The sequence below is a fragment of the Mauremys mutica genome, chromosome 5, assembly GCF_020497125.1.
Source record: "Mauremys mutica isolate MM-2020 ecotype Southern chromosome 5, ASM2049712v1, whole genome shotgun sequence".
NCBI classification, from domain to species: domain Eukaryota; kingdom Metazoa; phylum Chordata; order Testudines; family Geoemydidae; genus Mauremys; species Mauremys mutica.
In genome coordinates, this window is record NC_059076.1 from 124,380,021 (window position 1) to 124,393,317 (window position 13,297).

Below are 13,297 nucleotides of genomic sequence, written 5' to 3' on the forward strand. Positions count from 1 at the left end.
CAGAATTAGGGCTGTCAATTACTCACAGTTAACTCACATGATTAACTAAAAAAAAAAAATCATGATTAAAAAAATTAATTGCGATTAATCACATGTATTAAATATTTTTGGTTCTTTTTTTACATTTTCAAATATATCGATTTCAATTACAACACAGAATGCAAGGTATACTCTCCTCACTTTATTATATTATTTTTATTACAAATATTTGCATTGTAAAAATGATAAAAGAATTAGTATTTTTCAGTTCACCTCATACAAGTACTGTAGTGCAATCTCTTTATCGTGAAAGTTTTCAGAGTAGCAGCCATGTTGGTCTGTATATCACTTGTATATCACTACAAAAGTTTTTTTTCTCCTGCCGATAATTGCTCATCTTAATTAATTAGCCTCTTAGAGTTGCTAGGGCAACTCCCACCTTTTCATGTTCTCCGTTTGTGTGTATATATATCTCCTTACTATATGTTCCATTCTATGCAGCCGATGAAGTGGGCTGTAGCCCAAGAAAGCTTAAGCTCAAATAAATTTGTTAGTCTCTAAGGTGCCACAAGTACTCCTGTTCTTTTATTGTGAAAGTGTAACTTACAAATGTAGATTTTTTTTTATATAACTACACTCAAAAACAAAACAATACAAAACTTTAGCTCCTTCAAGTCCACTCAGTCCTACTTCTCGTTCAGCCAATCGCTAAGACAAACAAGTTTGTTTACATTTATGGGAGATAATGCTGCCCACTTCTTATTTACGTCACCAGAAAGTGAGAACAGGCATTTATTGCAAGGTATTTGTATGCCCCTTCATGCTTCAGCCACCATTCCAGAGGACATGCTTTCATGCTGATGTCACTCGTTTTAAAAAAAAAAGCATTAATTAAATTTGTGACTGAACTCCTTGGGGGAGAATTGTATGTCTCTGGCTCTATTTTACCTGCATTCTGCCATTTCTGTCCCAAAATCTGTCATCCGTCTGCTGCCCTGACCAGGAAAACCAAGAGATCTGCTGCTTGCCAGGAGCTAGGATTCATCATGTGATGGAGACTCTGCCAAGACTCATCAAGCCTTCGGATCACTACCCCTTCCTGCTTCTCCATGTGGGCACCAATGATGCTGCCAAGAATGACCTTGAGTGGATCACTGCAGACTACGTGGCTCTGGGAAGAAGGATAAAGGAGTTTGAGGCACAAGTGGTGGTCTTGTCTATCCTCCCTGTGTAAGGAAAAGGCCTGGGTAGAGACCTTTGAATCGTGGAAGTCAACGAATGGCTCTGCATGTGGTGTTGGAGATAAGGCTTTGAATTCTTTGACCATGGGATGGTGTTCCAAGAAGGAGTGCTAGGCAGAGACGTGCTCCACCTAACAAAGAGAGGGAAGAGCATCTTCGCAAGCAGGCTGGCTAACCTAGTGAGGAGGGCTTTAAACTAGGTTCCATGGGGGAAGGAGACCAGAGCCCTGAGGTAGGTGGGGAAATGGGATACCAGGAGGAAGCATGAGCAGGAGAGCGCAAGAGGGGAGGACTCCTGTCTCATACTGAGAAAGCGGGATGATCAGCGAGTTATCTTAAGTGCCTATACACAAATGCAAAAAGCCTGGGAAACAAGGAGGGAGAACTGGAAGTCCTGGCACAGTCAAGGAACTATGATGTGTTTGGAATAACAGAGACTTGGTGGGATAACTCACATGACTGGAGTACTGTCATGGATGGATATAAACTGGTCAGGAAGGACAGGCAGGGCAGAAAAGGGCGGGGTGGAGTTGCATTGTATGTAAGAGAGCAGTATGACTGCTTAGGGCTCTGGTATGAAACTGCAGAAAAACCTGAGAGTCTCTGGATTAAGTTTAGAAGTGTGAGCAACAAGGGTGATGTCGTGGTGGGAGTCTGCTGTAGACCACCAGACCAGGGGATGAGATGGATGAGGCTTTCTTCCGGCAACTAACAGAAGTTACTAGATCACAAGCTCTGGTTCTTATGGGAGACTTCAATCACCCCGATATCTGCTGGGAGAGTGTAGTGAGGCGGCCTGGCTCCCAGCCGCCCCAGAGAGGGACGAGACCTTACGGACGCCAAAGGGGGCGGAGCCGCTGGAGCCCGCGCCCGCCCCCCAGAGGTCAAGGCGCAGGGCAGGAAGTATAAAAGACCAACCCCAGGGCTCAGAAGGGGGCCAGCCGCTGGAGAGAATAGACGTCCCTAGGGAAGCCCGAGACTGGGAAGCTCCTACAGCCCCAGGTGGCCGCCCAGACTGGCCGGAGCTACCCTGCGCCCACTACCCGGAGGAGCTGCCGGAGCTACCCTGCGCCTGCTACCCGGAGGGGTTGCCGGAGCTGCCGCCCAACCTCTGCCCCGACGAACCTATGCTCCTGGACCCCCCAGAGGCCGACGCCACGACCCAGGTAGGGCCCGAGGGGGAGTACGGAAGTAGCCCGGGGGCAGCCGACCCTAGTCTGGCCGCGGCACACCCAGAGCCCATGTCAGTGTGTTGCGGCCAGGATCCCCACTGACACAGCAGCAGGCTGCCTGCTGCTGTTAGGGCCCCGGGCTGGGAGGCAGAGGAGTGGGCGGGCCTGCATCCCCCCTGCCACCCCACTCCCGGGTGGCAGTCTCCCCCTCACCCCTGCGCTCAGGCCCAGGAGCCTGGGCTTGAACTGAACTGTTTGCTCAGCCCCTGCCTGAGGGCCTGAGCTCCTAGCTGTTCCCTGCCCCACCAGGCTAATTTGCCAGTGCACCGGGCGCGTGTAGTGAGGCGGCCTGGCTCCCAGCCGCCCCAGAGAGGGGCGAACCCTAACAGCGGACGTTTACAGAGAGCAATACAGCAGTGCACAGACAATCCAAGAAGTTTTTGGAAAGTGTAGGGGACAATTTCCTGGTGCAAGTGCTGGAGGAATCAACTAGGGGCAGAGCTCTTCTTGACCTGCTGTTTACAAACCGGGAAGAATTAGTAGGGGAAGCAAAAGTGGATGGGAACCTGGGAGGCAGTGACCATGAGATGGTCGAGTTCAGGATCCTGACAGAGGAAGAAAGGAGAGCAGCAGAATATGGACCCTGGACTTCAGAAAAGCAGACTTTGACTTCCTCAGGAAACTGATGGGCAGGATCCCCTGGGAGAATAACATGAGGGGGAAAGTTGTCCAGGAGACCTGGCTGTATTTTAAAGAATCCTTATTGAGGTTGCAGGAACAAACCATCCCGGTGTGTAAAAAGAATAGTAAATATGGCAGGCGACCAGCTTGGCTTAACAGTGAAATCCTTGCTGGTCTTAAGCACAAAAAAAGAAGTTTACAAGAAGTGGAAGATTGGACAAATGACCTGGGAGGAGTATAAAAATATTGCTTAGGCATGCAGGAGTGAAATCAGGAAGGCCAAATAACACTTGGGAGTTGCAGCTAGCAAGGGATGTTAAGAGTAACAGAAGGGTTTCTTCAGATATGTTAGCAAGAAGAAGAAGAAAGTTAAGGAAAGTGTGGGCCCCTTACTGAACGAGGGAGGCAACCTAGTAACAGAGGATGTGGAAAAAGCTAATGTACTCAATGCTTTTTTTTGCCTCTGTCTTTACGAACAAGGTCAGCTCCCAGACTAGTGCACTGGGCAGCACAGCATGGGGAGGAGGTGACCAGCCCTCTGTGGAGAAAGTTGTAGTTCAGGACTATTTAGAAAAGCTGGATGAGCACAAGTCCATGGGGCTGGATGCGCTGTATCCGAGGGGGCTAAAGGAGTTGGCGGATGTGATTGCAGAGCCATTGGCCATTATCTTTGAAAACTCATGGTGATTCGGGGAGGTCCCAAATGATTGGAAAAAGGCTATTGTAGTGCCCATCTTTAAAAAAGGGAAGGAGGAAGATCCGGGGAACTACAGGCCAATCATCCTCACCTCAGTCCCTGGAAAAATCATGGAGCAGGTCCTCAAGGAATCAATTCTGAAGCACTTAGAGAGGAAAGTGATTAGGAACATTCAGCATGGATTCACCAAGGGCACGTCATGCCTGACTAACCTAATTGCCTTCTATGAAGAGATAACTGAGTCTGTGGATGAGGGGAAAGCAGTGGATGTGTTGTTCCTTGACTTTAGTAAAGCTTTTGATATGCTCTCCCACAGTATTCTTGCCAGCAAGTTAAAGAAGTATGGGCTGGCTGAATGGACTGTAAGATGGATAGAAAGCTGGCTAGATTGTCGAGCTCAGCGGGTAGTGATCAATGGCTCCATGTCAAGTTGGCAGCCGGTATCGAGTGGAGTGCCCCAAGGGTCAGTCCTGGGGCCGGTTTTATCCAATATCTTCAGTGATCTGGAGGATGGCGTGGACAGCACCCTCAAAAAGTTTGCAGATGACACTAAACTTGGAGGAGTGGTAGATACGCTGGAGGGTAGGGATAGGATACAGAGGGACCTAGACAAATTAGAGGATTGGGCCAAAAGAAATATGATGAGGTTCAACAAGGACAAGTGCAGAGTCCTGCACTTAGGACAGAAGAATCCCATGCACTGCTGCAGACTAGGGACCGAATGGCTATAGGCAGCAGTTCTGCAGAAAAGGACCTAGGGGTTACGGTGGACGAGAAGCTGGATATGAGTCAACAGTGTGCCCTTGTTGCCAAGAAGGCTAACAGCATTTTGGGATGTATAGGTAGGGGCTTTGCCAGCAGATCGAGGGATGTGATCATTCCCCTCTATTTGACATTGGTGAGGCCTCATCTGGAGTACTGTGTCCAGTTTTGGGCCCCACACTACAAGAAGGATGTGGAAAATTGAAGAGTCCAGCGAACAGCAATAAAAATGATTAGGGGGCTGGAGCACATGACTTATGAGGAGAGGCTGAGGGAACTGGGATTGTTTAGTCTGCAGAAGAGAAGAATGAGGGGGGATTTGATAGCTGCTTTCAACTACCGGAAAGGGGGTTCCAAAGAGGATGGATCTAGACTGCTCTCGGAGATAGCAGATGACAGAACAAGGAGTAATGGTCTCAAGTTGCAGTGGGAGAGGTTTAGGTTAGATGATGAAAATGAACATTGTTGGTCTGCTCTGCTTTGGATCGTTATCAAGCAAAACCCATCATCAGCATGGACACATGTCCTCTGGAATAGTGGTTGAAGCTGGAAGGAACATATGAATCTTTAGTGCATCTGGCATGTAAATATCTTGTAATGCTAGCTACAATAGTGGCATGAGAACACCTGTTCTCGCTTTCAGGTGACATTGTGAACAAGAAACAGACAGCATTATCTTCTGAAAAAGCAGGGCCAGCTCCAGGCACCAGCATTCCAAGCTGGTGTTTGGGGCGACAATCTGCAAGGGGCGGCAGTCCCTGTTGTTTTGCCCCCAACAGCGCACCAAATTGCTGCCGCGGACAGCGGGATCAGTCCATGCGCCCTTAGGGCGGCATGTGCGTTTCGGCGGCGGCGGCAATTCGGCAGAAGCTTCTATGTTTAGCTGTCCACAGTGGCTTCAGCTAAACATAGAAGCTGCCGCCGAATTGCCGCCGCCGCAGAAATGCGCCTGCCGCCCTAAGGGCACACGGACTGCCCCCGCTGTCCGCGGCGGCAATTTGGTGCACTGCTTGGGGCGGCAAAAACTGTAGAGCCGGCCCTGTGCAAAAGTAAACAAACTTGTTTGTCTGAACGATTGGCTGAACAAGTAATAGGACTGAGTGGACTTGTAGACTCTAAAGTTTTACATTGTTTTATTTTTGAATGCAGGTTTTTTGTACATAATTCTACATTTGTAAGTTCAACTTTCATAATAAAGAGATTGTATTACACAAGTGGTTCTTAACCTTTACTGCAGCCTGCAGCCCTTTGGTTCTCAAAATATGTTCTCGTACCCCTTATCAAAAATCAAAATGTTCTTGCAGCCCTTAAACTTAAAAAATGTTCTTGCACCCCTTAAACCTAGATATGTTTGTATATTACAGTAATAGTTTAAAATGTGTAATGTTAATAAATACATAGGTTTGATGAAACAAAGTAGTTGTACTTATGTGCCTGTGCTTAAGTTGTGTTTTCGATGATTTACCTTCTAAAAAAAATCTGGCATGTCTCACACCCCCAGAAAGGGAACCTTGCACCCCCAGGGGATGTGTGCACCCCAGGTTAAGAACCATTGTATTAGACAATTGAAAAATGCGATTTCTTTTGTTTTTTACAGTGCAAATATTTGTAATAAAATAAATATGAAGTGTGCACTGTACACTTTGTATTCTGTGTTATAATTGAAATCAATATATTTGAAAATGTAGAAAACATCTAAAAAATTTAAATAAATGGTATTCTATTATTAACAGTGCGATTAATTGCAATTAATTAATTGCTTGACAGCCCTAAAGAGAATCTTTCTTTAACTTGCTGTAAAATAAAAATAAAATTCTATTGGAAAACTTGGACATGCTTTAAAGCGCAGTATATATTATCATTGTATAGTGAAAGAAAGCAAATGGAAAATTGACATTAGTATGCATTCAAGTTAGTGAGAAAATAAATTTAAAGTAGAATATCATCGCCTGTCCTAAATTAGCATATTATTATACAAACTTTTATGTTACCAAATTTGAAATTTTGTAATTCATTTCTACCTGAGCCCCCTGCTATAATAATTCTCCTTATTGCCTGCAGCTTTTACAGAATTCAATTCTTAAGATTACATTTTCCCACCCTCTCTTTGATAGCAGAAGTCAGGAGTTTTTAACCTGATGTGCTAAATCAGATTGTACCGGTGATAATATGGGAACTTCAAGCAATTCACCTGATCCAAAGTACAATAGTGCATTGATTTTAAGTCTCTAGCTTGCTTTATGACTTTGTACCTTTTAATATTCCTGGGTATATAATGTGCTCAGACATTCTACTCTTTTTGTAATTTTGGGCGAGGACAACGTTCAGGAGTTTCTCTCCTTATTATGGCTACCTGAAAATATTTTGCTGCACTAATTAGATCTCCTGAGTCAATAGTGGTTTATGAATCATAGTTCAAAAGCAAGTTTTTTGAGTTAGTTTTTGATTATTCGGAGTATTTGATTTACTGCCCCACTTTCCTAGAACATGCAACTGAATATTACTCTATCACATATATGTTTCAAATGTAGTGATGTACATCTTTGTTACTATGCAGCAAGATATCCTTGCTTCATTTACAATGCCCTCATATGTTTTTAATCATTGTGGGGTATTTGAAATTAAAAATATCTGCAGTGTCTCAGATACCAGTGCATAGTAAATGTTGGTAAATGTTGACTCTTTAAATGGAGACTGCTGTATCTATTGGTTATGTGTTGAGGTGACAATGCTCCATGCAGGGCCGGCTCTAGGCACCAGCAAACCAAGCAGTTACGCTCTCAGAGGGTTGGTTGGTTTGTTTGGTTGGTTTTTTTGCTTGGGATGGCAAAAGGCGGCCCAGGCTCCATGGTAACAACGATTATAGCAGCCTGTATTAGAATTGTAGGAAATGTGAATCTGTGTTTGAGTCAGGGAGATGTTCACCCCTAAGGGAGGGTACAGAGGAGAGTTTTCTTTAAACGTCTTGTTTGCTTTTTCTTTTGTAAAAAGGAAAAAAAATCAAAAAGCAAAGAAAAGCAAAAGAGAAACAAATTGTAGACTTAAAAGCATTCTGCCTTCTAAACATACTTCTCCAAGTGACAGATTCTATTTATTTGTTTGAAAAACATTTTAGGTATGAAGAAAAGGACTACATTAAATAGAGAAGAGATGAGACACAAACAAAACATCTTTAATAAGGGCACTCTTGGCCTTTTTCATATTCCAAATCTACCTTTTTTACATTGAAACAGCTCCATACAATACTCCCGAAGGCTTTGTAAACTATTTTCAGATAAATGAATACAGAATATGGGCCAGATTATTTACTGCATATCAGGGAGCTGTTTATGGCTCCCCGATTCTCTTGCCTCAGCCCATGTTAGAGCCGCCTCTAGGCGGCTCTAACACGCACTGTCTGCCTATGGTTCTCAAGGGGACCGCAAGGGAGGGAGGAATATCAGCCAGGTACTCCAGCTCTGTGCCTTCTGGACACTTGGGAGTGCAAACCACCTGCTTTAGACTGCCAGAGCAATCCCCTCTCATTCCCTTCCAAGAAAGCCCAGCTCTTATATTCTGATTACCTTTAGAGTACTCTGAGAGGCATATTTTAGGAGAATTGAAGCATGTATTGTTAGGGGTGATGGTCAAAATTAAAAGTGGCGAATCTGATTTATTTGTGCTTCCTGGTTATTTAGTGGAATTATATATAGTGGGGTTGCTGTTTCTTTTTTTATTTAGAAATACAATAAGAATTTGTCAGAGGTGCCTAGAGCATTCATTTAGGTGTCTCTTGTGGTTTTATAAATCTAAAGTGTAAATAAATGAATACATCTAGAATCTAGTGAGTTTTTTAAGAAAGATACATTTCCCTTAGTCCCCCTGCCAATTTTTGTGGCTTTACAATCAGATTTTTCTCTCTCAATTTTTCTCTCCTTTTATTATTTGTGAAAGACCCCACATAAACAAAAGGAAGCTCGCTTTACAAACTGACTTGTTACATGGGGAAGCAGTGCAATTGACTATACACAAAGTGCTGCTAAATGCATGCAGTAGGCAACCTGAAAAAATAGTGGGTGTGTTCTCTCTCCCCCCTCCAATCCATTTTATTCATGCTAACATGTAAAATGTCAAATATGTGATTTTTTTAGGTGATGTCCCCTTAGTTCTATAAATGTTGGAGAAAATATCATGGGACTTCTTTGGTTTCAGTTACTTTCTTAAAAATATATCTTATGACTGCATGCATCCTATCCATCTGTTTTCATTCCAGGATAATGTTTTAAACATTGTAAATCAAATCATGGATGAATGCATTCCACATGAACGGGCCAACCGGGACTTCTGTGTTAAATTTCCAGAAGAAATACGCCATGACAACCTTGCAGGGCAGCTTTGGTTTGGAGCAGAGGTAGGTCACTGTTGTTTCTGTTGTTTTGTTTTAAAGGAAGATTGTCTTATTGCATGCTGCTTGTAAAGTATGTTTGAAGGCTTGTATTTGAAATGTGTGGGCATAATTCCTCACGGAAAAGCCTATAAACTTGTAGATCAGTATTCAAACATTTACTTTGAAAATTAATCTAGTCAGCTGATAATGTATAGTCGTATTGTTTTATTGTAGGTTTGATATCTGTTGTGCTTGTGAAATATTTATTTTAATAACTGTTAATATCAATTTGTCTTAATTTAAATAATGCGTAGATACCCTTAATGTATTAATATTTGATAGATATTTCATGTATATTGGGTCAGTTTATATTGGGAGTTGTATTTGCCTTGAAGGACTATCCATGTAGGGTGTGGAAATTCTGCAGATGTCCACAGGTTTTCATGTCCGAGTAGTATCCTTTATCATGAGCCAAATTTATCTCATTCCTGGAACTAAAAGTATTCTTTTAGGGCTTTTTATTCTATCTCCTTCATTTGGATTGTATTAATGGCACTAATGATTGAATTATTAGAGATGCATACAAAATAAAAAGAGCACCTATCCAAGATTCTAAATGCCCTTGCCATGAATTTTGAACAAAAATTAGATTGCCTGCAGAACAATAAACTCCCTTCTCTGACTCATCTGATTTCTCTCAAAGGCCCACCTCTACAGAAGCCTGCGTACATAGGTGTCTTGCAGTATGCTCTGACATTTAATAGGCTTGGGGTATTCTGGACTGTAGGAAAGTCTCAGGGTCCAGTGCTGAGAGTCAATAGATATATATCAATGTACATGTCCATTACTGATGTCGGGGATGTGGAGCATGTGTAGACAAACTAACCACCCCTGAAGGCTCCCTCATGTCAATACCCAGCATTGCAACACTTCTGCCTCCTCTCTGGGCCTTTTGCAAAACCAACTACAGTTTCTTGACATTATCCTAATGAATCCCACTGTAAATTACCACTATAATTACAACCAGAAACTATCGCTGGGTTTTTTGCACCTGGGATAGAAAATGCTTGAGAAAGCACTGAAATAGACAATACATTTGGAGAGAAAAGGAGTTGAACCACGTTCTAAATGTTTTTCTTTGCATGTGTTACATACTGATTGGTATTTTTGGTCCTCCTGAATTAGGCTTTCTCTGGCTCTGTGCTGAACGGAGTTGCTGGTTTCAGAAAGTGATAAGGTTCTGATGATTCATTTAACTGTAAACAGAACTAGGATCCATGATCTTCCGTAAATGTACATAGTACAGGAGACTGAATTTATTTGTATAAACCACAGTGAGATTAGCATGTACATTGTATTCTTGTCAGCATCCTCATTTTGAATCTTATTCAAACTAAGAATTGAAACCATCAGCATCTCAGACTTGACTTGTCTCTGCTTTACTGTAATTATTGTTTTGGACTACCTAGAGAACAAGAACAAGAGATCTTGGGAGTGCCCTTGTATCACAAATCAGTACATCAAACTGCTGAGCAAGGTCTAGGATTACAGGTCCTCCTACAGAGCTGGAAAAATGCCTTCCATCTGCTGCTATTCGGCAGTCAAGAAAGAGACCCAAGAACAGGGATTGGAAAAAGAGAGAAAAATAAAAGCTTCAAGAATAAAATACCCTTTGTTTTTTTTAATTTTCAAAATATATTTCTATTAAATGCAGCAAGTATGTATGTTGAAGTAAATCATAGTCTTTCAAATCAAGGGACCTCTCCAGCCATGGAAATATTTCTATATCTTCTGTATTTTATATAGTAAGGCTTTTGCAGTAAAATAAAATGAACAGAATGTTGGGAATCATTAAGAAAGAGATAGATAATAAAACAGAAAATATCATATTGCCTCTATATAAATCCATGGTACACCCACATCTTGAATACTGTGTGCAGATGTGGTTGCCCCATGTCAAAAAAGAAGTATTGGAATTGGAAAAGGTTCAGAAAAGGGCAACAAAAATAATTAGGGGGATGGAACGGCTGCCTTATGAGGAGATGGACTTTTCATCTTAGAAAAGAGAGGACTAAAGGAGAGATATGATAGAGGTCTATAAAATCATGACTGGTGTGGAGAAAGTAATAAAGAAGTGTTATTTACGCCTTCTCATAACACAAGAACTAGGGGCCACCAAATGAAATTAATAGGCAGCAGGTTTAAAACAAACAAAAGGAAGTATTTCTTCACTCAACACACAGTCTATCTGTGGAACTCCTTACCAGAGGATGTTGTGAAGGCCAAGACTATAACAGGGTTCAGAAAAGAACTAGATAAGTTCATGGAGGATAGATCCATCAATGGCTATTAGCCAGGATGGACAGGGATAGTGTCCCTAGTCTCTGTTTGCCAGAAGCTGGGAATGGGTGACAGGGGATGGATCGCTTGGTGATTACCTGTTCTGTTCATTCCCTCTGGGGCACCTGGCATTGGCCACTGTCGGTAGACAGGATACTGGGCTAGATGGACCTTTGGTCTGATCCAGTATGGCCGTTCTTATCTTCTCAAGGCTTCTTAAAAGATACAAAGTATGCCTATAAGATCTCTGTGAGCTGGTGAGCATGCACTGACTAGTGTATGAAATAAAGGACCCAACAGTAGCAGAAATTCAGTTCCTTTCTCCAGGGATGGGCTTATTTTTTAAACCAAACAGTCCAACACAAATCAAAACCAGAACATTAGCTCTTGTTGCCTGGCCCCTTCTTAAGCCTTTTCCTCTTAAGGCTTCTGCCCCTGCCCACATGGACAACCCCCTTCTAGGTCCTTCCCCTTGATCCTGGGTCTTTTGCAGGAGCCTTCCTGCTACCTTCAGTTCTCCCAAACTGAGCTGGCCTTTTATCTGAGGATCACAAGACCTGCAGGGACCTGGCCTCAAACCCATCACTTGGGAGTCACAGGTGGGGCTAAGACCACTTCCCTTGTAGGGCTATCCTGCACTATAATATTTTCTTGGATAAAGTACAACTTTTTAATCCATTTTTTAAAACGTTATTTCTACAGTGCTTGGCTGCTGGTTCCATTATTATGAATCGTGAAATTGAGAGCATGGCTATGAGACCATTGGCCAAGGATCTGACCCGCAGCCTGGAGGAAGTTAGGAACATTATTCGTGACCAGGCCTTAAGGGATTTGAATCTTTACACAGAAAAAATGAAAGAGTCGCTTAAACATTTTGATGTCCTTTTTGCTGAATTTGAGTTAAGGTAACAGATTCAAAAATATATGTATCCTGAACATTGTCTATTACAGCTACACTTCCTTGCAGAAGAATCCTTCTTTTTCTCCTTTGTCACACATTTTGAATTTCTTTAGCAGTTTGTACCTATTTATAACACTGTCACATCCTTTCCCCTCAGATTAAAAAAAAAATCAATAGCCACTTAGCAATCAGAATTTGCCATCTTCAAGTACAGTGTAATCTCTACATTAGCATACTGGTATGATATTTGGGAGAGATTTTCAAAGGCACAAATGAAAGCTGTAAATCTACCCCATTAATATTGTTGTCAGGGGAAAGACAAATAAGAGGGCACATGATAAACGTGTATACAATAATGAATAGTCTAGAGAGAGCAGAGCAGTAGCTTCTGTTCTCTCTGTCTCATAACTCAAGAGAAAGGAGATATTTGATTAAATTAAAAGGTGGCAGATTCAAGACAGAGAAAAGGAAATACTGTTCACACAAGGCCACGACTAAACTGTGGAATCCATTGCCAAAAAACAAGTAAGAATCAAAAAGGGATTGGAGATTTACATCCAAAACAAGAATATCCTGTATAATAGTGAATGCTGACATAAATTTAGGAAGAGATATTAAACCTCATGTTTCAGAGTTAGTCGATCTCTAGCTTTGTCAGACACAGGATACTGGACTAAATGAGACCATGAGTCTGATCCAGTGTGCAGTTCCTATGTCCAGTAGAGGACCAGTGACTTGTGCACAAATATTGCATGTAAGTACTGCTTATCTGCACATAAACACGTATTTTTCAGTAATTGTACATAATTTCACACATACACTAGACTTTATTGAGCCAGCGTTAAAGCCCCTTAAATTCCACAGCCTGTTGATCAGCTATGCTTTGTTAATGTAATTTCATTTGGAATAGCATTAGATACAATTCGTAATTTTATTCAATTACTGTGCTTTCAGAAAATGCAGAGTAAACTATTCTTCATTCTAGAGAAAGCAAAAAAAATTGGATGAAGATTTTATTGTTGAATATTTGTAATAATACTTATGAAATTACTGCAGAAGTCTATGCTTCAGTAATAAATAAAGCAATTGAAATTACAATTTCAGTGGAAATGAAAATAAAGTTCTCTTAATGAAAATTGTCAGAATTTATTGAAAACC

At 42.0% G+C, this 13,297-nt stretch overlaps 1 protein-coding gene across 11 annotated transcripts in view; it reads left to right on the forward strand.

Annotated features, from left to right (window-relative positions):
• The window catches only part of ZFYVE28 (zinc finger FYVE-type containing 28), a 299,046-nt gene that overhangs the window by 190,085 nt on the left and 95,664 nt on the right, over positions 1-13,297 (forward strand). For all 11 annotated transcript variants that reach the window (XM_045018917.1, XM_045018920.1, XM_045018919.1 and 8 more), the window contains 2 exons: positions 8,785-8,922; positions 11,941-12,143. In XM_045018917.1, the coding sequence (XP_044874852.1) occupies positions 8,815-8,922; positions 11,941-12,143 (311 nt within the window). In that variant the 5' untranslated portion in view covers positions 8,785-8,814. The remainder of the gene's footprint in view (positions 1-8,784; positions 8,923-11,940; positions 12,144-13,297) is intronic.